This window comes from Ovis canadensis, chromosome 2 (genome assembly GCF_042477335.2).
Source record: "Ovis canadensis isolate MfBH-ARS-UI-01 breed Bighorn chromosome 2, ARS-UI_OviCan_v2, whole genome shotgun sequence".
Classification (NCBI taxonomy): Eukaryota; Metazoa; Chordata; class Mammalia; order Artiodactyla; family Bovidae; genus Ovis; species Ovis canadensis.
The window spans coordinates 247,308,510-247,332,290 of NC_091246.1; the positions used below are offsets into that span (position 1 = coordinate 247,308,510).

The window sequence follows — 23,781 nt, forward strand, 5'->3', positions numbered from 1 at the left end:
CACGCCGTGCTGCCCCCGGCCTTGCCGAGTCTCTCTTCTTCTTCTTCGGTGACATGGGTTAAGTCTCTCCCCATTCTGGACCTCCATCGTTCCTATCTGTAAATTGGGGACTATAGCTGAGTCAGCCTCCTCGCAGGTGGATTGGTTCCGAGGTGAAAGGAGAGTGGGCAGTGGGTGGGCCTCAGTGGACAACTCCCGCAGCCCCTTCCCTGAGTCCAAAGGGTCTGCTCATTTCCCAGTCCACAGCTATTTAACAGCTGTCATTGCCTCTAGGCCCCCCGCCCTTTTGCAGTTAACGGTATTGAGGTCTTTCAGTATCCACCCCTATGTGGGGCTCTTCCCATTTCCTCATTTAACCAGTGCAAGGTCGGAGGGGGGAGGCAAGGAATGTACACCACCATTTGGGGTGCCTCCTCCCCAAATTTTGAGTCAGATTGAGCTTTTAATCTGGTTCTGGTCCTCTTTAGCCCAGAAAACCTTGGGCAATGTTCCTTTTCATTTAAACTTGCGTTGACACCTACCACACACAATTGAGGGTTGAAGGACCACATCAAGCCCAAACACAGTGCCGGTACGTGGGAACACCTCTGCTAACATGGCTGTTACTGGTTTCCCGCTTTACCATCCAGGGGACCAAGGTTCAGAGAGGCGCAGGCCCTGCGCAAAAGTCCAACCAGCCAACGGCAAAGCCTCTAGCTGTGTCCTACCTGCCATCTTCTCTCCAGCTCCCTCCCCCTCCTCTCTGGAGTCCGGCCCTTTCCGAAAGAAAACAGTCTACAGTTTGAGAAGACGCCTGTCTTCCTCCTCCAGTCCTAGCAGCAGGAGCCTTCCTGAAAGGCTGCCTAGGGCGGGTGGCCTCAGAGCTGGATTCTCTAGGGTGAAGGCTCCCTGCCCTGAGGGCGACAACCCTTCAGCCACGCTATTGTCTTTCATGGCCCTTTCTCACTAATTATATATGTATATTTTATCATATAAATATTAATATTCCCTGGTGGCTCAGACAGTAAAGAATCCACCTGCGATGCGGGAGACCTGGTTTTGGTCCCTAGGTTGGGAAGATCCCCTGGAGGAGGGCATGGCAACCCACTCCAGTATTCTCGCCGGGAGAATCCCCACGGACACAGGAGCCTGGCGGCTCCAGTCCATGGGGTCGCAAAGATTTGGACATGACTGAGAGACTAAACACACACACATTTTAATATATAATACATATGTATCATATACAGGGCCTTCCCTGGTGGCTCAGTGGTAAAGAATCCGCCTGCAATGCAAGAGCTGTGGGTTCGATCCTTGGATTGGGAAGATCCCCTGGAACAGGAAATGGCAACCCACTCCAGCGTTCCTGCCTGAGAAACCCCATGGACAGAGGAACCTGGCAGGCTACAGTTCATGGGGTCGCAAGAGTCGGATACGACTGAGCTACCTCCACCACCATATAGCATATATATTAGTAATAAAACTTACATATGTGTAAATGCGTATATCTGAAATAAGGATGCAGACAAGCCCTAGTTTAATTAACAGCATTTGCTTTCTTATTCTTGCACATAGAACAACTGATGGTATATCTGATGTGGTGAAGCACAATACCCCTCCCCTTCAGGTGTGGAACCATCAGAACAACCTCCGTTCACAGTAGAGGAGACTGAGGCAAAGCGAGGGACAGGAATGTTCCTCCTGGAGTTCCAGGGCACAAGGCATGAAACAGGTTTCCTCATGGGTCCCTCTGGAGTTGGGGTGTGGAAGCCAGGCTGGGAGAAATCATTAGCTTCTAGCTGATTGTCCTCTGTGTTATTCACTGGACTAGGGCTCCTGCGAGAGGCTCCAGGGAATAAAGGGAACAACCACCTCCCGGGGAGGGAGAGGGGGCTAAGGGAAGTTTCAAGTTAGGAAAGTGTCTGCCTGGGGGGAGGTAGGGAGCGGGACCAGTGGGTTTCCCGAAGGAGCGTCTGAGAGCCCAGGGGAAGGTGAGTCCTCAAGATCAAGGCAGGGTAGTCCTCTGGTGGTGGCTGAAAACCCTCCTGCAAGCTGCCTCTGCCTGGAGGCAGGTCACAGAGTCCTTAGCTCCCCAAGGGACCCCACCACCACCTCCAGGAGAACCATCCGGGACAGGACCGCCATGGACCAGGCTCTGACTCGGGCAAGCTTTAAATGTGAGGACTGGATATTTCACAAACGGAAAATGTGAGGCCCAGAGAGAGGAAGGGACTTGCCAAAGTCCCTGGACAACGGGTGATCAGGACTTATTTTTGAGCATAACAGTACCAGCTCGCATGGACGGAGCACCACCTACGTGCCAGACGTGTGCCAAACACCTTATGCACGATTCTAAGAGACCACTGTTATTACTCCCACTTCACAGAAGAAACAGATGAGGCTCGGAGAGTTTTAAGCAATTTACCCCAGATCACGGTAGGTGATGGAAAAACTCAGGCAGGGAAACCGCAGACCCAAGCTCCTTCCACAGCCAATGGACCTCTTAGAAGAAGGTTTTCCAGAGCATCTATGTCCACTACCTGCCACAGACGGGGGATCCTCACCCCTCCTCAGGCATCGTGACTCCCTGGAAATCAGACTCGCTCTTAGAAGCTCTCTGATGGGAGGGGAGACACGTGCAGGCACCTCACTACCAGGAATGCAGCTGAAGCGCCCTCCTAAGCACCCTCTAGCAGCAGGAGCGCGGCGCCCACCATGGGATCATTCTGACTCCCTCCCCCTGGCGGAAGGAGTGTCTCCCAGAACCCAGTTTCTGCAAGGTCCCAGGCTGTGTTTCTCTTTACCCAGCTCTGGGCCAAGGTAGGTCCAGACCTCCTGGCTTCCTCTCCCTGTTGCAGACAACCTGGCATGCCCTTAGATGGGGGCTATTCGAGAGTGGCTGTCGATGGGTCCCAGAGAAGAAGAAGGGATCCCTGTCCACACAAGATGGGGAAGGGAGAGATATCTGTGGGCCCCAAGGGGGAAAGTAGATTTCCAATCGAAACTGTCTTTTGAAAATGGGGAGAGACGGGGTGGGGAGAGGAGAGAGAGGTGTGATGCTAGGTCTGTCCGTCTGGGGTGGGGACAAAAACGGGTTGGTCTTAGGTTGAAATTGGGACCGAGCTGGTCTATTTCTCTGTGTGTGCTCCTCCCCCCGGGTTCCCCAGAACAGGACAAGACTGCACACATCTACCAGAGAGAACGTTCTGCAGGGGGTCAGAGGGTGCTGGACCCTCCGGGGTCTGAGATAAGGCACAGAGCGTCCACGTCCATGGGGGGCGGGGAGGGCAGCCTTCGATCTACCACAAAGCCACTGGTTTGTCCGATATGTGGCCGCACAGATGGTGAGGAATTGGGCGGGAGGGTGGCTTGTAGGAGCTGGCCGGTGGCGCCTGGTGCACATCTGTGCCCAGAACCTCAGCGGCTGGCAGAGTGCAAGCGTCAACTAGCGGTGGGTCCCGGGACTGCTCCTTGCCCCGCGGCCCCGGCGACCTCAGGCTGGGGACCCAAGTGTCTACAAACCCAGGTTCCCTGGTTCTGGCGCCCACCGGCAGCAAGCGCCTTTCTCTTGGGCTGGAGCCGTGCGGGCACTTGTGGCCAGGTGCCAGGACCCACAGGAGTCCTATCCTCAGGAAACCCATTTGTAAACCGGCCATAGGACGGACGAGAGGGAGAAATCAGGCGGAGAGACCAGGAAGGGCACTGCTGCAAACCAAAACCACCCAACAAATCGAATTTACAAACCCCAGATGCAGCAGGTCCTGACCCCCAAAACCGCTCTGGGGCAGCACAGAGTCACCCGCCCTTCCTGGCCCCAGGCCCTACCTGGACAAGACAAGGCGGGCCTTTGCAGCGGGAAGCTCCCAGAGGTCCGACGTCCCAAGGCCCCTGTACCTCACTTTCCTCCAGGTCTGCAGCCAGTGCCAGCACTCCCCAGAGTGTGCAGGCCCCTCCTGGCGATCTGCATCTCCGACGTGCAGGCTCTGTAAAAAGGTCCAGCGAGGGACCTTCATTGTCCCCGCTCTCTAAATGGTCTGAGGGGCCTGGTGTGAGGCTGACAGGGCTGGGGACCACCTCTCCAGGTGGTCGAGGTTGGGTCAGGGCCGGTCCATCCTAGACCCCATACAGGGCTTGATTTCGTTTGGCAAAGACTAAGCAGCCCGCGATGGGTCAGATCCAGGGCGAGATCTTGCTGCCGCCATCGAATCCTATGCTTCTCCGCTCCCGAGGTTTGGAATCCGTCGTTTTGCACCTGTCCAAGGCCGGGAACAACGAATATCCAACCCGATCTCCAAAACGGCGGGCAGATTCTGCACGCGTTCGTTTCCCAGACTCCAGGGGGTCCATCTGGGGCGATAATCCAGAGCAATGGGACTTGATCTTTCCAGTCCTCCTCCTCTGTGTAGCTTGTCCCTAGGCCCGCTATCCAGGCGTTAAGAGGCCTGTTTTGCCTCCGGGAGCGGATGGGCCACGCGGTCGGGAGAGGGGAGAAGGGGAGAATGAGCCGGGCCGGCAAGCAGAAAGAGATGTCTGCGTTCCTGCCGCAGGGCCAGAGCGCACTGCCCGGGAAGACGTGGGCGTGGACCCGCGTGGGCCAGTTTGCATCCACCGGGTGGATGAAAATTCCCTGCTTTGGAAGCCGGGGCCCTTATCCTTTGCAGCCTTTCCCGCGCGTTCTCTGCACGGTTTCTTTCTCATCACGAACTCTGGTCCTCTCCTACGAAGCAGGATGGCGTTTACATGCCCGCGGGGGGTTGGGGCTCGGGGGTTGGGGGAGCGATGGGGGAGTGGAAACGCTCGCGTTTTTCAGGCACCGTCGTGTTTTTCAAAGAGCCATAGGCCGACGACGCAGCGAGGCCTGCGCGATCCTGAAAGTCATTTTTGGAGGGGAGAGCGGAGAGGAATGGTGTTGCTTGCCCCCACGCCGATGCGGGCACGGAGGGGACACCCTTCTCTCTGGCCCCGGGCCGGGAGGAAAGTTGCGCAGGGCTCGGTGCTGCAGAGGCCTCTGGCTGGTGAGCGTCATCTCGTGTGCGGTCATCTCGTCTTGGGGTCAAAATAATTTGCGGGACATGTAGGGGCAGGGAAAAGGCACTCTGGGGCCGCTACCCGCTTGGTGTTACCGGCCTTGAGGGCCCCCCGCCCCGTACAGTCCCCATCTGGGGGGTGGGGGGTGCAAGCTTCACAGGCCGAAAGCAGCTGGAGCTGGGGAGGCCTGGCTGCCGGCGGCCAGGAAGGGCACCCGAAGAAGCTGGAGGTGGGGGTGGGGGGGGGTGGCGGCTGGAAGGACTAGACGTTTTAAACAAATTCTCAGCCTCGGCTCCAGCTCCCCAGAACTCTGGAGGAGCCCAGGGTTGTCGCGCAGGGAGTCGGGGGACCCAGCCCGGACCCCAGGCGCCCTCCCCGGGCGGAGCCTTCCGCCCCTCCCCGTTGGGCGGCCTTCGGCGGCCCCCGTTCCTCCCAGGCGAGCGCAGCCGAGGTGCCCGCGATGGGGGCTCCCATTGGCTGCGCGACGCGTCGCTCGGGCCGGCCCCGCCCTCGCGGGCCCCCGGGGGTACTAACCCCGCGCGAGCCGAGGCGGCGGCGGCGCGGCCACTCGGTTCTCGAGGATTTTGTTCTGGGGCTGCGGCCGCCCAGTTGGTGGGGCGGCCGCGAGCGGGCTGCGGGCGGCGGGCTCCGCCGCAGCCTGAGCGAGGCCGCCGGGACCGCCGCGAGGAGCCGCCGCACGCGGGCCGCGCTACACGCCCGCCGCGCTACACGCCCAAGATGCGGGACTAGCGGGCCCGGCCAGCGGCGCGGCCGTCGGGGGGGCGGTGAGGCCTCGCGGCGGGCGTCTCCGGACGCCGCCCCCCGCCACCCCACCCCACCCCACCCCACCCCACCCCACCCCACGCCCCGGCGCCTTGAGGCCCCAGCCCGGCCGCTTCTGCTTTCCCGCTTCTCGCAGCGGCAGCAGCAGCAGCGGCGGCGGAGGAGAGGCGCCCGCGCCGGCCGCCCCCGGGGGAGCCGAGCCGCCGCCGCCGCCCGCCCGGCGCCCTGACGGCCGCTGTTATGCGTATTCCTGTAGACCCGAGCACCAGCCGCCGCTTCACACCTCCCTCCACGGCCTTCCCCTGCGGCGGCGGCGGCGGCGGCGGCGGCGGCGGCGGCGGCAAGATGGGCGAGAACAGCGGCGCGCTGACCGCGCAGGCGGCCGTGGGCCCCGGCGGGCGCGCCCGACCCGAGGTGCGCTCGATGGTGGACGTGCTGGCGGACCACGCGGGCGAGCTCGTGCGCACAGACAGCCCCAACTTCCTCTGCTCCGTACTGCCCTCGCACTGGCGTTGCAACAAGACGCTGCCCGTCGCCTTCAAGGTGAGTGCGGGGGGAGGCCCCCCACCCCCGGACGGGAGGACACCGGCCAGGCGGCTCCGGGCGTCTCCGCTGCAGGAGCCAAAGCCCCGGAAAAGGGAGGGGAAGGGAGGCGCCCGAGGGACCCCCGCGGTGAGAGCCCAGCCGCCGGGCCCCCCGGAGCTTTTGCGCGCTCCACCCGGGGACTTGGGCGTACACTCTAGAATGCACCCGGCACGGGTAACTTTTTAAGGGCTTTGCCACCTTCGGTCTTGGGGTGGAGAAGAGGGGCCCTGCAGAGAGACCGTTGATGCGGAAACGAGCAGATGGGGTTTCGCTCTTCCCCAGCCGGATCCCTCGGATACAGCCCTGCGGGCAGCGAGCGGGGCAGAGAGGAGCCCTGGGATCCGGGCGAGGACCCCGGAGGCGGGGTGCGGAGGGTGGGAGAGGGCCTACCCTCCGCTGCCCGCACCCCTCCTCCTGCACGGCTCTCAGAAAACACTTCCTGCTCACACCGTCAACCCCTGGCTTCTGAAATTTCACACCAGGAGGCTCCAGGCTGGGATGGGGGGCCCTGAACCCTAAAGGATTGCTGGCCGGGATCCCGAATGTCAGACCGCGATTGGGGCGGGGGGTGCGCTCCCACCCCTGGCAGCCCCTGGTAGCCATCCCGAGGAGCTTTTTTCTCTTCGCTGGGGAGTAGGCGACTGTTTCATTTTCATTTTTTTTAAGGGGGCAGCGAGATGAAACGAAAACGCCTTGGTTTTCCCCTAAACCTCTCACAGCTGCCGTGAGAAAGGGCAACGCAGGAAGGGCCATCGGCTGGGGGTGGCGGGTGCCCGAGGTGGCTGCAAACAGCGGCTCCTGGAAGCCGAGGCCGTCGTCGGTCCCATTAAGACGACTCCAAATTGGAAAAAGGGATGAGTGGCTCTTTGAGGTCTCCCGGGTGACATCTTAAAATACCAGTGGGGAAAATCTCCCGGGGAGGAGGGGGAGGGGGAGGCCCGTGTGACTTTAATCCTCAGAACGGAGGTTTTACTGTCACTTGGAGCTTAAAAGGAATCTTTGAAATTAAAAGAAGACAGGATGTTGACAGGAAATCTGGCCTTTTTAATCAGACCCCAAACATTTTCTCCTTGAAATTTTTACCATCTGGATCCCTAGTCCCTGCACGCGGTGGCCACGTTTAAATGGCTGTGACTGCCTTTGCAGTCTGATTTCCTTTGCAAAAGGCATCTGCCTCTCCACGTTCCTTGGGGCTGGGGGTGGGGAAAACTGTATTAGGGGGGCATCGCCACCTTCATTTTGTAATTCCCCAGCAGGTGCATCCTCCTGCTATCAGAAGCCCCTCTCTCATTTTAAAGGGGGGTTCTGGGCAGCCCCTCTCAAAACAGCAGTTTGTTTTGCGTTTTGCATTTTCCCTGCATAACGAATTCAGGCTCTGCAGAGGCAGATAAACTGGGCCTGGGCCGCATTTCAGGGCCCCATTTCATACCCCAAAGGGCTCTTGCATTAATTGAATGTGGGGGAGCAGTCCCGTTATTGTTGTTGATAATATTTTCACTCAGAGACTCGGTTGCTAGGAGCGTGTTGATTCCTCTTTTGCTCAAGCCGAAGGAAAGAGAGGAACTGCACCCCAGGACATAGTGGCTGTGTTCATTCCCCGCTTTCGCTTAGGTTTCATTGCATTGAAAGGATCAATTCTTCAGGACGTGACTTAACCAGTTGATGTAGGATTTGGGTGTGGAAAGTAGAGATTTTTGCCTTCTGATTTTTGTGGTATTGGTGGTGGGGGCGCAAGCGTCTATTGTTTTTAAGCCTCTTCTCCACCCCCGCATTTGAAAAATCCGCATTGCGCCTGGTCCGCGTAGGAGAGCTGCTGACCCTGCCCCTCCCCTTCTTTCGCTGGCCTCCCCTACCTGCCTAAGCTGTCCCGCTGCCCCCATGCCCTCAGGTGGTGGCGCTGGGGGACGTGCCAGATGGAACGGTGGTGACGGTGATGGCGGGCAACGATGAGAACTACTCTGCTGAGCTGCGCAACGCGTCGGCCGTCATGAAGAACCAGGTGGCCAGGTTCAACGACCTCCGCTTCGTGGGCCGCAGTGGGCGAGGTGAGCGGAAGGGCGACTTTGGCGATGGCAGAGGTGCAGGGAAGTAAGCTGAGAACGAGGTTTTGGGGTCCTTGCAGAAGCCCTTGAAGCAGGTCTCCAGGCCCAGCTCCGTCCAAAACAGCAGTTTGGAACCTCTTAAGGTGTTTCAGACGCTTTTGAGGACATGGAGAAAGTTAGGGTCCTTGGCCAGAAAAGACACAATTTTCTTCCCATTTCTGGGGTTTACTAACTTGTGAAACCTTCCGCATCTCCCCTCTTTCCCGATTAAGCACCTCAGCCTCACAAAAGATGCTGGGAGGTCGTGGACCAACAAGCTCAAAATGGGGCCTCGTGGGTCTTTACCGTGCGGGGCCTTACTTAGAAGCTGGTTTAGACAAATCCTTGGTCTTTGGGGCCCCGAACACCCCAACCACTCTCTCCACTGGGGTGGAGTCTCCCCCACACTTTGAGGCTGCCTTTCCCCAACTGTGGTCTCCCGAAGCCACAGTTTCGCCAGCCCCTTTGAACCTTAAGGTGGTTTAGAAAAGAAAAAAAAAAAACGAATGCAGGGCAGGATGCTGGGTGCTGGAAAGCAGAGCTTGAAGGCTGCCATCTCCCACTCTAGAAACAAGGCTGGTGTGCCAGCCTGCCTATCTGACCTTCCTGGGGCATTGTGAGGGAAGGCAGGACCAGACACCACTGTGGCTGCCACCAGGGGCTATCAAGTGGGAGGCGGCTGGGACCTGAAACCCCATCATCACTTCTGGATTGAGAAATCCTAGAACCCGGGCTAGGCGAAATGGAGACTTAAGGGCTTGCTGGCCCTTTAAGACCAGGCTGCCGAAAAGCTAAAAGCCGGGAGTGTCCTTTCCAGGCAACCAGCCGACCCCTCCAGCTTGTTAAGAAAGCTAGCTAGGTTCCCTCTGCTTCCAGTCTCCACAGAGGCTGAGGCAGAATTGTACTTTTCAACACCAATAAACAAGACCTTCTTAAGGTTTTAGTTCCCTCTGAGCCGCCAGCCCAGCTCGGAAACGGGCATCTGGGCACCATTTTTTCCTCTCCAGCCATTCCATGTATACATACAAATGTCAAACATATTTTGACTTTTCAGCATTAATTAAAACCAGGGCATTATTTGCATGTAATAACTGTTTACTTGTTACTTTTTTATGAAACTGAAATAGTTTACATTCTTTCAAACATTTCCTGTTCCTGTTGGCTCCCTTCCCCACGCACAGATTTCTTTCAAACGTTGCCCTTAACTGGTTGCAGGTTGATGGATGGAAAATGTTTGCTTTTATGAATTAAGCTTTCATTGCTGCTCCTAATTAGTCTCCAAGCCCCCTTTGTCATTCCCAATCTCTCAAGCCTTTTGCAACTTAATCCCAGCCCCAGCCCCAAGTGGAGAGTCGCGCCACTGGTCGGCGGGGGGCTCGCTAGGATGCGGTTGGATGCGGTTGGATCTCAGGTGGTGGCCGGGTCCGCCAGTGGCGGTGGAGGCCTCCTGGAGCTGCCGCAGAAGGGGTGGTCAATGCTGGGAGCCCAGCGAAGCATCAGGGTGGTTCTCCCTACTTCCTCTCCTGGAAAGTGACAAGTTGGTTATTCTGTGTGTTCCTGAGACCTCACCTGGCCGTCCCTGCCACTGAAAGTGATTTCTTGGTAGTATTTATACCTACAGACCTGCACCCACCCCGCAAGGCCCATAGAGAGGGAGCTAGGTTTCCAAAGCATCATTCAGCCGTGCGCTCTGGGAGCAGGCACTGGGGAGGGAGGCTGGGATCCTGGCTCTGGGAGGTGCAGGAGGTGGAGTTTACAAACTCCATTCTCTCTCCAGTCTCAGTGGTCATAGGAGGCAGAAGAGGCCTGAGTGGATGTTCTGATGCCCATGGAACTCGATGAGCCTTTCAGACCTTGGAGGCTCATCAGACAGCCTGGGCTCTGTGACCAGCCAACCCGGATCCAGTCCCAGCTCTGCCGGTGACTCGCTGGATGACACTGGGCAAATGGCTTACTAACCTCTGTGTGTCTCTGTTGTTTCCTCATCTGTAAAATGGGGCAATACTCGTACCTCCCTTGTGGGATTTCTTTGAGCATTAAGGAAACTGGAACCAGTGTATCGGTTGGCACCTACTGAGAACGGGATACAGTTAGAGATTGTGTTACTTCAAGTGCCTGGGACTGGAGGAGACCTTTGAAGTCCCTTTGAGTGGTGACAGTCACTGATTCTCTGATTATGGTGTGGTTTGGGCGGGGGTGGGGGAAAACCAGAAGGTGTGAATTGTTGAGTGGGAGAAGTGGAGGCGGCTGGCAGTGAGGAAGGAGGACACAGGGGTCCTGTGGCATGCAGCCACACCTCTGCTGCACCCAGCCTGCCCATTGGGAAATTCCCTCCCAGGAACACATCGGTGGTTGACACAGACAGTTTGGGCCAGTGAGGAATCAGGACAGCCTGGGGTTTGGGACTCCAAGCCTTTCCCTGGCTCTCTGACTTCTGCCAGAACTTAAGAAGCCAAATGGAAACTTCTGTTCAACTCCTTGCTTTTTATCCCTTGATCCTGCCTTAATTCTAAGAAAGAGATTTCCGTGCAAGACATATACACAGAACTACCACAGAGCTCTCATGATAAACCTGAAAGTGTAAACCAAGAGAAGAAAGGGAAGGAAACCAAGTCATTCTGCAGTGATTAGGGCTGACGTCCCCGCCCTGCCGGACGCAGCACCCCTTCTTACAGAAGATTTTTGCAACATGTCCTCTACCATCCTACGGTTGAAACGTGCATGATATCATCATAACCTGTCCACCTACGTGCATGCTCAAAATCGATAGAATTCCATAACTCGAATGGAGAGAAAAAGGAAAAGTAACTTATCACGATGTATCTATTTGAATATGTAAATGTTGGAGCTGACAGACACTGTGGGGTGGATGGATGTTTGCACCTCCAGAGGAAGCCCTGTGACCCCAGCCCTACAGGCCAGGTGCGTGCGACTCAGTCTGAATGTGGCACCATCGCCAGGGACACGATTTGCTGAAGCTGTGAGAAATTTTTGGCAAAACTCTGAGCAAAATTTTTTTGAAACAATTAAGAACTATCTTCTTTCCTGGAAAATTCAATAGTTGTTAAAAGAGTGCAAAAACTTCTGTTTTATGTCAAACTGAGTTAGGCTCATGGCTCAGAGACTCTCTATAAGCTGGTTTTCACACTGAAAGAGCAAATAATCCATTGCCTTGTGCAGTGCCCAACATTTTTATCTCCCCTACCCACCACATCCCACCTCTTGAGGACCACGCACTATAAACTCCCAAAATGGCCCCTAGTCAAAGCTGTGGTTTTTCCAATAGTCATGTATGGATGTGAGAGTTGAACTATAAAGAAAGCTGAGCACTGAAGAATTGATGCTTTTGAACTGTGGTGTTGGAGAAGACTCTTGAGAGTCCCTGGGACTGCAAGGAGGTCCAATCAGTCCATCCTAAAGGAGATGAGTCCTGAATATTCATTGGAAGAACTGATGCTGAAGCTGAAACTCCAATACTTTGGCCACCTCATGTGAAGAGTTGACTTATTGGAAAAGACCCTGATGCTAGAAAAAATTGAAGGTAGAAGGAGAAGGGGACAACAGGGGATGAGGTGGTTGGATGGCATCACTGACTCAATGGACCTGAGTTTGAGTAAACTTCGGGAGTTGGTGATGGACAGGGAGGCCTGGAGTGCTGCAGTCCCTGGGGTCGCAAAGAGTCAGACACGACTGACCGACTGAACTGAATTGAACTGAGGAGGGGGCCACTAGGTGAAGATGAAAAGAACTGAACCGTCATGAACCGGTTAAAAAGAAACCTCAGTGTGTGGCGAGAAATTTGGAATGTGATTATGGACACAGGCTTAGGGGGGACCACTGGTGAGAGAGGAGTAGATGGCTTCTTGGTTGATCCTGAACAAATCCAGAGGCCCCCAGAGATGAGTCCTCCCCTGTCCATGAAGCCCCAGGGGCGGGGACTTGTTCCACAGGAACCCAGGCCTAGAGGGACAGAGACTGGCCCAGGACCACACTGCCAGACCTCACAACGTGCTGCTGCATTCAGCAACCGAAACCCGGGTCCTCTGGCGAAGTCTGGGGGCTGTTCTCAGCCCCACGGTGCAGCAATTTCCAGGCTAGGACTCCACCCCCCCACTTCCAGGTCCACCTGCCCACAGTCCAGGAGTTGCACCTTGATGTGCAAGTGAGCCTGGGATTCCTGCACAAGGTCCTCTCGGCTTCCTGCCCTTAAGAGACGGCTGGATGGGTTTGCTGCCAGGCACAGAGAGAGGCAGGGGCGCTCTGGGAGCCGGCTTCCCCCACCTCTGGCTTCCCCGACCTTTGGACCTTTGGTTCTGGGGCGGGGGGCGCAGCCTTCTGTGGCACCTGACACCTGACCCCTCCCACTCCTGCTCCCAGGTCCCAGCTCCTCCCCTCCTTCTTCCTCCCTCCCTCCTCTCTGTGGGTACCTGGGAAGGGTGGTGTCAGGCCTGGAAACTGGGAGGAAGCTGTTGAGGTGGGCTGGTGACCTCAGGGCTGGCCTGTGGCTTGCTGCCTAGTGGGGTGGAGTTTCTCACACCCAAGGAGTAGATGCTTAGGGTCATTGTGGTGGGGCAGGCTCCAGTAAGTGCTAACCTTTCCGGATTCTGCTTGATTATCAGGTGACCTGGCCAACTCTTTGCCCTGCCGTGAGCCTCAGTTTTCTCATCTGTAAAATGGGAGCAGTAACCTCTGCCCTCTCATTTCACAAACATTCACTGGGCACGTGCTATGTGCCCGATGCTGTCCTAGGGGCTGGGGACAGAGCGATGAAGAAGACAGATACTCTGGCCCCCACAGAGCGTATCATCTAGTTGTCGTTCAGTCGCTCAGCCGTGTCTGGCTCTTTGCGACCCCATGGACTGCAGCACACCAGGCCTCCGTATCCTTCACTATCTCCCAGAGTTTGCTCACACTCATGTCCATTGAGTTGATGATGCCTTTCAACTGTCTCATCTAGTAGAGGGAGACAGAATAAACAAGTAGATGGATTATTAGCAGTAATAAGCCTTACGAGGAAATTCAAGCCTAACAAGTGGGAGTGGGAAGGTCTGTGATGCTTCAGAGTGAGCTTCTTAACCTTTCATCGCTCCAGGAACCCCTTTAACAGTCTCAGAATAGTGTTTTTCAACCTAGAGGGGTGGGATGGAGTGGGAGGTGGGAGGGAAGTTCAAGAGGGAGGGCACATATGTAACCTACGGCTGATTCATGTTGATGTATGGCAGACATTTATACAATATTGCAAAGCAGTTATCCTCTAATTAAAAATAAATTTTTTAGAAGGTGGACCATAAAAAAATGAAATAAAATGCAAAGGATAGTGATGAAAGCCAATTATATTAAAACATAGTTAGCAAAACATTTTTTTTAATGTAATAAATATGCTGTCTAGTTAGCATGTTAAATAGCAAGATCTAGCAATGGGTTTGATGATGACTGTGACTTTGAAGTTGTGACGAGCACAAAAGATATTTAAAGAAATCTGCACTGTCTGTAACGTGATATGTTAACATCTGTGACATCTGTGGGCGACAAGGTCACGGAGACTGCTGTCATGCCTCTGCGGTTTGTTGCCTGCGTTCCTCCTTCAGAGAGATGCTACATTTCAGGTGGAGGCTAAGGAAGATACAGATGTTGTCCTTTTCTTTTTTTTCTCTCCCACTTATCAGGCCTGGTCGATTCTAAGAGGCATGCCAGGGTAAAAATGCCTCCTTTAGATGAAGTGACCCGGGAGGGCCTCCCTGGGAAGGTGACTTTTCAGTGACGACCTGAAGGAAGGAGGTTAGAAACAGAGGGCTACAGTGATCTGGCGAGTGCAGGGACCCCGGAGCCCATCGGCTCTGGACTGGCCACCTAAACCACCCTGGTACCAGGGAGGTGATGGAAGGGTCAGAAGCCCAGGGACCTTGGGACAGTGCCTGACTGGTTGGGGAGAGGGTCTAGCAGGGAACACCTCAGAATGAGAGGAAGCAGTAATGGCGCAGAAGGGTCCCTGGGAGGGGGTGGGCGGAGAGCCTGAGGCCAAGAGACTTTCTGCACGCCCTGTTTCCAGAAGCCATGGAAAGTGCCCCTGTGGTCTGTGAGGGGCCAGGCTGGTTTCTCTGGCCCAGACGCCAAGTCAGACGCAGGTGCATTTCCATCCCTGCCTCCAGCTGCCAGTTCTGGAAAGTTCCTCCAGAGAGGCCCCTCTCTGCCCCAGTTCGAGTCATACCTCACTTTAAACGGCTACCCTTCCTCTGCGCGCACACACATACACACACACACACAAACACACTCCCCCAGGCTCAGAAGCCCCTGTTGGTCTGCACACACACACACACTCCCCCAGGCTCAGAAGCACACACACACACACACACACACAGGCTCAGAAGCCCCTCAATTTAAATGGCACACACACACACACACACACACACTCTTCCAGGCTCAGAAGCCCCTGTCAATTTAAATGGCACACACACACACACACTCTCCCAAGCTCAGAAGCCCCTGTCAATTTAAATGGCACACACACACACACACACACACACACTCTCCCAGGCTCAGAAGCCCCTGTCAATTTAAATGGCACACACACACACACACACACACGCACTCTCCCAGGCTCAGAAGCCCCTGTCAATTTAAATGGCTACCCTTCCTCTGCACACACAAACATACACACACACACACACACACTCCTCCAGGCTCAGAAGCACACACACACACACACACACACTCCCCCAGGCTCAGAAGCCCCTGTCAATTTAAATGGCACACACACACACACACACACACTCTCCCAGGCTCAGAAGCCCCTGTCAATTTAAACGGCTACCCTTCCTCTGCACACACACACACACGCACACACTCTCCTCCAGGCTCAGAAGCACACACATACACTCCCCCAGGCTCAGAAGCCCCTGTTGGTCTGCACACACACACACACACACACACTCACTCTCCCCCAGGCTCAGAAGCCCCTGTTGGTCTGCGCACACACACACACACACACACAAGCACACACTCTCCCCCAGGCTCAGAAGCACACACACACACACACACACTCTCCCCCAGGCTCAGAAGCCACTGTTGGTCTGCACACACACACACACACACACACACACACACAAGCACACTCCCCCAGGCTCAGAAGCGCGCACACACACACACACACACACACACACTCTCCCCCAGGCTCAGAAGCGCGCGCACACACACACACACACACACACACACACACTCTCCCCCAGGCTCAGAAGCCCCTGTTGGTCTGCACACACACACACACACACACACACACAAGCACACTCCCCCAGGCTCAGAAGCGCGCACACACACACACACACACACACACACACACACACACTCTCCCCCAGGCTCAGAAGCGCGCGCACACACACACACACACACACACTCTCCCCCAGGCTCAGAAGCGCGCGCACACACACACACACACACACACACACACACTCTCCCCCAGGCTCAGAAGCCCCTGTTGGTCACACACACACACACACACACACACACACTCTCCCTCTCCCTCCCTCTCCCTCCCTCTCTCTCTCTCTCTCTCTCTCTCTCTCTCTCTCTCTCTCTCTCCCCCAGGCTCAGAAGCCCCTGTTGGTGTGGCCCGAGCAGCCTGACTGGTTTTCTTTTCTTTCTTTTTTTTTTTATCTGAGTATCTTTGCTTTTAGGGGCTTCCCTGGTTGTGATTCGTGGATTCGCCAAGAGCCGGACGAGACTGAGCGACTCAATTGAACTGGTGACTCAGACAGTAAAGAACCTGCCTGCAATGCAGGAGACCCGGGTTCGATCCCTGGGTGGGGAAGATCCCCTGGAGAAGAGAATGGCCACCCACCCCAGTACTCTTGCCTGACAGATCCCGTGGACGGGGAGCCTGGTGGGCTGCAGTCCATGGCGTCACAAAGAGTCAGACGTGACTGAGCGACTGACACGCATTATTGCTTTACAGTGCTGTGCTAGTTTCTGCCGTAGAGCAAAGTGAGGCAGCTGTATGTGTACATATATCTGCTCTTTTTTTTTTAAAATTTCCTTTCCATTTAGGTCACTGCAGAGCACTGAGTAGAGTTCCCTGTCTGTACAGTAGGTTCTCCTTATTCTGTTCTCTATTTCGTACATAGTAGTGTGTATATGCCAGTCGTAATCTCCCACTTTATCCCACCCACTCTCCCCTGTGGTGTCCATACATTTGTTCTCTTTGTCTGTGTCTCTGTGTCTGCTTTGCAAATAGGTTCACGTGGGTCATTTTTCTAGATTTCACATGTATGTGCTAATATGCGCTATTTGTTTTTCTCTTTCTGACTTGCTTCGGTCCGTGTGACAGTCTCTAGGTCCATCCATGTCTCTGCAGATGTCACAGTTTTGTCCCTTTTTCTGCTGCTTTCTTTTGCGCTGGGTTGTCCTGTTTCTGGGGCTGGAATTTTCACTCCCATCACTGGGTCATCAAGTACCAGCCATGCCAAGCTGGCTATTGGTCCCTCCCCCCAACACACACCCCTCAAACGTTTGTCTTCCACCTGTGAAGTGGGCATATGGAATTGGGTCTGCCTGTCCTGGGTGGGTGTTGAGAGTACGAGGACAGCCCTGGGGGAACGCAGGTGCACAGAGCCATCAGCCCCTGCCCTCGGGGAGTCCCCAGGCCCATAACTGGGGACTGGAGGTAGGGGTGCTCAGAGGCAGAGCAGAAGGAGGCCAGTGTGACTTGGGGATCAGTGATCCTTACGCACCCCCCCACCCCCCAACCTCATATATCGTGGAGACTTTGATGATAATGGAGAGCAGGGCAGGAAGGGAGACTCCAACTTCAGAAAAGGTGCTGGGAAAATCAGGTTGCCCTTTGAGGAAAAACCTTTACCTTCTACCAGGCCAACCGGTAAATCCTTAGAAGAATCAAAGAGCAACGTAGGAGGTAGAGAGGATGATACTGATCGAAGGCACCCTTTATCTGCTTGTTCCACGGGGAAACCTCCCCAAACATGAAAAGACAGGAGCAGCCACAAATCAAGAGGCAGAACTGAAAATGCAAATCAGCCCGGAGTCAGAAAGCGAAATGTAAGGGCCAGTGAAGTGGGAGACCGATTGCCACAAACAGGACGAGGACAGTGTTAAGGAGCTTGCTAGAGAGTGGGGTGTGTGTGTGTGTGTGTTTAAAACCTTAAAACTCGGGAAGACTGTGAAGCAGTCATTTGTGTTGGATGAGGACAGATGATAAACAAAACATTTCGGTCTCACTGATAATAGAACAAAGGTGTTGAAGTTAAGAGCGTTTCAGAGATCTTCCACCTTGATAGACTTGGTCCTGAAGATGCTGACCACATCACAGTAGACTCGGCCCCACAACGATCACCATGCTTCTCTCTGGAGAGTCATCTCACTGGAGAGATCAGTGCCCCTGAATCCATCTCAGCCCTCTGATGAGATGAAATCACTCACCGCTGCCTAGAGTCTGCTGTTGCTGCTGCTGCTAAGTCCCTTCAGTCGTGTCCGACTCTGTGCGACCCCATAGACGGCAGCCTACCAGGCTCCCCCGTCCCTGGGATTCTCCAGGCAAGAACACTGGAGTGGGTTGCCATGTCCTTCTCCAATGCATGAAAGTGAAAAGTGAAAGCGAAGTCTAAGGAAATAAGCAGAGGTGTAGACAAAGATTTTTATAAACAGAAGGTCATTTTCCTTTTATTTTAAACGGTAACACAAAAATCATGATTTTTAAAGTTTTTTTTGCCCTCCTCAGGAATTTTGAATGGAGAATTTGGGGCCAAATGTCTATCTAAAAATAGAACAGAGTTCTGGAAATAATGATTGTGTCTACAAGTGAAATGTCTGTAGCTCCCAAATCAGTCCTTTTTCAAGCCCCAGTTGCACACGCCAATAAGAAATGAGCAGCAGCATAAATACCCAAGATAAGGAGACGGATAAATAAAAGATGAGGCTTCCATGAGTGGAAATATTTTGAAGCCATTAAAAATGAAGTTTATGAAGAATTTTTAATGATGTAAGTGCTCATGATGTGATGTTAAGTGAACAGGAAAAAAATGGTACGGAAATATTTAGTGTCATTTTTACAACTGTGTAAAAACATACACTCGCCCGAAAAGGGTTGCAGGAGAGAACATTCAAGTGTTAATAGTGTTTCTCTCTAGCTAGTGGAACTGTGGGTGATTTTTTCTTCTTTTTTTATATTTTCTGCATTCTCAAAATTTTCTCTAAAGGTTACGAATTATTTTCAGGAAAAAACATGTACCTATCCTAGCTCCCCACCCCAAAATCCTGAGAGTCTCGGGGGAATAGCAAAAAGCCCGAAAAACGGAATAAATAAACCAGGGTGGCCAGAACGCAGGGTAAGGGGAATGTGATCAAATGGGTAACAGGCCTCCAGGGGGCCTTGAATGCCAAGCCCAGCAGCTTGAAGTTCACCCAGAGTCCTCTCTTCTGCCCCGGGGTCACAGGAGAGAGGCCCGGCCCTCCTGGAAGAGGAGGGCTTCAGGCTGTTGTGAATAGCTTCCTGGTGCCAACCTCCTGCCTTTATTTCCGCCTCCCAGGTAAAAGTTTCACGCTGACCATCACCGTGTTCACCAACCCCACGCAAGTGGCCACCTACCATCGTGCCATCAAAGTGACCGTGGATGGACCCCGGGAGCCTAGACGTAAGTGCCAAAGCCACTGAGCCGACTGGGCTGGGGAGGAGGGCCCAGCGGGGTCACCAGGGTCAGGCGGATGGCAATGAATCCCTGGAGCCGTGGGGAACTGCAGTCCTGCTGCTCAGCTCTGCACCTGGCCTCCCTGCACTGTGTGCTAATGCTTAGCCTGGGGCTGTAGGAAGCCCCGCTGCAAAGGGGAGGTGATGGAATCAGCGTGACCCCCAGCCTGCCACCCCCAGGGTTGACTGCCCATGAGGGGCCGACGCGGGACTGTGGAGAGGAAAGGACGGAAAAGACTGCAGAGAGGGCGGTGTGTGTTTGGGGTGGAGGTGGGGCCCGGTTGCCTTGACTCCACCTCAGCTTCCTCTGCCAGCGTGGGAGGGAGGGAGCTTGGGAAGCAGGTGCTACTCGGGGTGCGAGGCCACATCCCCTCCTTGGAAACCCTTCCTTTGAATCTCAGTGTGTGATTCAAGTCTCACGGAGCCCAGACACTCTGACCCCAGGACCCACCTCTTGAGATCAGGAATGCACATCTGATTCCACAAATGTTTATTGAGCACGTATTCTCTGCAGGGAGCAGGGCATCCATGCATTTTAGCATCAAAGAGGGTTTCTGTTTCGTTGCTTCTGCCTGCTGGATGACCCAGAGTTTCAGATTCAGATTAGGGAAACCGGAGGGGCAGCTGCCACTGTGGGCCAGAGACCGGTGTTTGCTGAATGAATGAGGGAATGAATGAAACAAAGACGTAGCCGGTCGTCTCTGGATTGTTGCTTCCTGAGCTCAGAGCAGAGCTCTTATGTGGACTGGCCCCGACTTGTGGCATGATCGATGTATTGAGAGTTGCCATGTCCTTCTCTCTGTCACTGTGGCCCTTTACAGTTGAGAAAACCCTCTCACATTTCTTGTCTCATGGGATTCTGAACCAGAGGGTCACTGGGTTCCCAGGAGGAGGAATCCAGCCCTGGGGATGTTGAGAACCTGGCCAGGGCCTCACACTGTCTTAGATGTAGGGAGGTGCCCTGTCTTCCCAGAAATAGCTTTCAGTTCCAATTCCAGGCCTGGGTGGGCCTGAGGAAGGAGGCTGGGAAGGGGCTATGGCTGTGCAAGGGCAACATCAGTGAGGACCACCCAGGCCTGGCCCTGGGCCACTCTCCCTTTGGGGGAATCAGGCCTGGCCCCCTGATCTGTCCAGCCCACACCAGCACCTGGCCACGGGGAAAGGGCTCAGAGCTGGGTTTTCCAGCCCTGGAAGTGTTTCCCTGCAGGCTTCTCAAGGCCACCTCCTCTAACCCCCTCCACCCAGGCTCCTGATCATGGTCATCAGGCCCAGGTGATTCACCTCCCAGCTGGCACCTGCCCTGGCCAAATTCCTGCTGGTTCCTTCCTGCAGGGATTAGATGTAGATGGGCCCATGACTGTGACGTTGGGCTTTGTGTCTCAAGAGAAGTCTTGTCTCCCTTTTTGGTCTCGGTTTTGTCATCTGTGAACCAGGTCAGTGACCCCAAGAGTCTCAAGGCGGTGATGGCTGGGAAGCCCTTGTGAGCCACAGGTGCATGGTACAGAGAGCAGATCTGACCCGGCTTGCCTGGCCGGGGGACCTTGGGGCAGTCCTTGACCTCTCTGCACCTTGGTCGCCTTCTCCAGGAAATGGGATGATACCTCCCAGCCTGCTGGCCAGTGATGGCATGTGGATAGTATCTGGCTGTAGCAGAGGGAGGGTCCTTGTGGATCTCTGGATCCCTGGTGCTCTGTTAATCCTTGTTGTCTGGCTTCCCCCATACTCCCACCACCACCACCACCATTGGTCGATGGTTGAACCTTTCTTGGTCAGCAGCAAGGTGGCTGCTGAGAAACCCAGGTCATAGTAATAGAGGTGCTGAGTTTCTGATGAAGGAGGTGCTATTTTACTATAAGTCTCCAGGGGCTGAATCAGGATGAATGGGAGCCACAGTTGGCCTCAGCATGATACTGAGCACTGAGGAGCCACTCCATAAAGCAGCGAGCTTCCATGCATAGAGGCAGGCGGGCAGGGGACTTGGAGCTTGGTTGGAAGGCTCCCAGGACCCAGCCAATGCCTGGATCCCTCAGATTCCAGAAGGGTCCAATGCCTGGACCCTCTTGTTCAGCCCTGCCCAGCCCCGAGCTGCCCACCCTCCCCGACTAAGGCCGCTGGATGAGGGAGGGGGCTCAGCTCTCTGCCCTTGAGAGCCCCCAAGTCCCTTGTGTGCTCATCTCTCCCTAGGTCTCCCACGCCTGAGACAGCCCTTTCCTGGGGTGAGCTGATGGGGGCAGGGATGGCATGGTTGGAGACAGCAAGAGGAAGGGAATGAAGCTGGGTTCTGAAAGACCCTGGAGTCAGAAGCAAGTCAGTGTGGGCCAGATCAGTGGTTTTAAAGCAGTTTCTTGAAACAAAATCTTGGTTGTTGTTCAGACGGTAAGTCATATCCAACTCTTTGCAACCCCATGGATGGCAGCACACGCCAGGCTTCCCTGTCCTTCACTGTCTCCAGGAATTTGCTCAGACTCATGTCCATTGAGTTGGTGATGCCATCCAACCGTCTTACCCTCTGCCACCCTCTGGTCTTAGCAGAAGCTCACTTACAGAAAAGGGCGGATGTGGGAGGTGGCCCTCCTGGTCTCCTCCCCTCTGCCCGGCCCTCAGGGCAGGTCTCCCCAGCACCCCTGGTTCCAGCCCCAACCTGGCCTGCACTCTTCCACCTTTGGACGCCGCTGCCTCCTTCCTCGGCTTCCATTTCCCCACCTGTAAGTGGTCAGAGGCCGGCTCAGCTGCGTTTGGTCAGCGAGCATTCCTGGGGTGCCGGGCCCTTTGCAGAGTCTCTCTCTTTTTGTTGGGGGCGCTACACTGTGCGTCACGTCTGATCTCAGTTCGCAGACTAGGAATCAAACCTGTGCCCCCCTGCAGTGGAAGTATCTTAACCACTGGACTACCAGAGAAGTCCCCCAGAGTCTCTTAACTGATTCTCGACTACCCCAGGAGGAGACAGGCTGGCAGACAGAGCCGCTTCGGTACACCCTCGGGGCTCCAGCCTGGGGCTCAGGGAAGCCAGGGCTGCATGGAAGGGTCTTCTAAGCCCAGTGTGCTCATCTGTAAGGCAGGGACGGCACTAGCCGGTGCTATGGGGAGCTGTGAGTGTTCCATGAGTCTGTTGCTGACTGGCCCTCAAGACTCTCCTGATGGATGTTCGCTGGGTTTTCCTTCTGGGCTTTTCTCCTGCTTTGGGACCGCACCACCACCCCCAAACCCCATGTGAGGGCTGAGCCTTCTGTGGGGAGGAATGGGAGTCGAGGCTGGTCCTGGGAGCCAGGGAGCGGGCGCCTTGCAGCTCCCCGAGGCCCGGCTGTGGGTTCTGTGGCTGGGTCGTTCCCCTCTGCTGCCCTGCAGAGCGTGCCCAGCCTGCAGCCAGGTGGCCGGCTGGGTTTGAAGGCTGGCTTGGTGGCTTCCTGCCTGTGTGGCCTTGGTTTCCGAGGTTCTCAGGGCTGGTGTCCCTCAGAGTCACCAGGGGCTGGTCACGAAGCAGGTGGAGCAGGATCCTGAAACATGGTGGCGGGCGGGGTCGTGCTCGGGCGGGGTCGTGCTCGAGCGGGCCTGGGCTGGACCACAGTTCGGGAGCCACTCACCCCGACTCCCAGGCTCAGGGTTGTTGTACTTGGGAGCGCTTCCTTGGTGGCTCAGGCTGTAAAGAATCCGCCTGCAATGCAGGAGACCCAGGTTCAATCCCTGGATCAGGAAGACCGCTGGAGAAGGAAACGGCTACCCACTTCAGTAATCTTGCCTGGGAAATCCCAAGGACAGAGGAGCTTGGCGGGCTACAGTCCGGGCTACAGTCCGTGGGGTTGCAAAGCACTGGACGCGACTGAGCAGCTAACACACACTTGGGAGGGTGGGGCACAGGTTCCTCACTGAGGCACCAGCCCATCTTGCCTGGGGCTGGGGGCGGTGGTCGGGTCTTCTCTTCCCCAAAATATACATGGGATGATTTCAACAAATACTACTTTCCTGGGGCCCAGCCGTTGTTCTAGAAACTGAGGAGGCTGCACTGAACCCAGCAGACCAGGTTCTGGCCCTCCTGGGTCTCACACACTCGGGGGTGGGGAGAGGGTAAGTCATGCTGCTATTGCCACGGCTGTGAAGCCCGGATCTGATGTGTGACTGGGCCCCCTCCACCCTCCTCTCCTCCACCTTCCTCTTTGCTTACCCTACTCTGGCGGCTCTGCCCTGCTGACTCGTCGTTGAAGTAGGCAGCTTCACGCTCTGGCCTCTTGGCCTTTGTCCAGCTGTTCCCTCTACCTGGGCTTGCCTCTCCTGACCCCCTGGACGCACAGACATCCCCGTTCCCCTAAACTTCCTGGCTTTTGTTTTACTTGTCACCTTCTAAGATGCTATATAGCTCACTCACTTATTTCAGCTATTTTTCATCTTCCCTGATTACTGTTTGTGCCCCGCTACCCCAGGGGCGTGGGTGGTCTTTTGCTTTGCCAGACATTGGTGTAGACCCTGGAACACAGACGTGAGTGCGTTACCGGTGTTCAGTAGATAGTTGTTGAATGGATAAACGAGGTAAAACAAACAATTTAGCGAGTTAGATTTCTGGTAGTGAGAAGTCCGGCGGAGAAAACCAAAGCTTGGGGAGGGGTGGAGCGAGCAGGGCTGGGACCCACAGGGACGTGTCAC

General features: G+C 55.3%; 1 protein-coding gene across 2 annotated transcripts in view; it reads left to right on the forward strand.

The window, feature by feature from the left end:
- The window catches only part of RUNX3 (RUNX family transcription factor 3), a 67,502-nt gene that overhangs the window by 28,680 nt on the left and 15,041 nt on the right, over positions 1-23,781 (forward strand). For both annotated transcript variants that reach the window (XM_069575020.1, XM_069575019.1), the window contains 3 exons: positions 6,044-6,330; positions 8,261-8,417; positions 18,989-19,093. In XM_069575020.1, the coding sequence (XP_069431121.1) occupies positions 6,044-6,330; positions 8,261-8,417; positions 18,989-19,093 (549 nt within the window). The remainder of the gene's footprint in view (positions 1-6,043; positions 6,331-8,260; positions 8,418-18,988; positions 19,094-23,781) is intronic.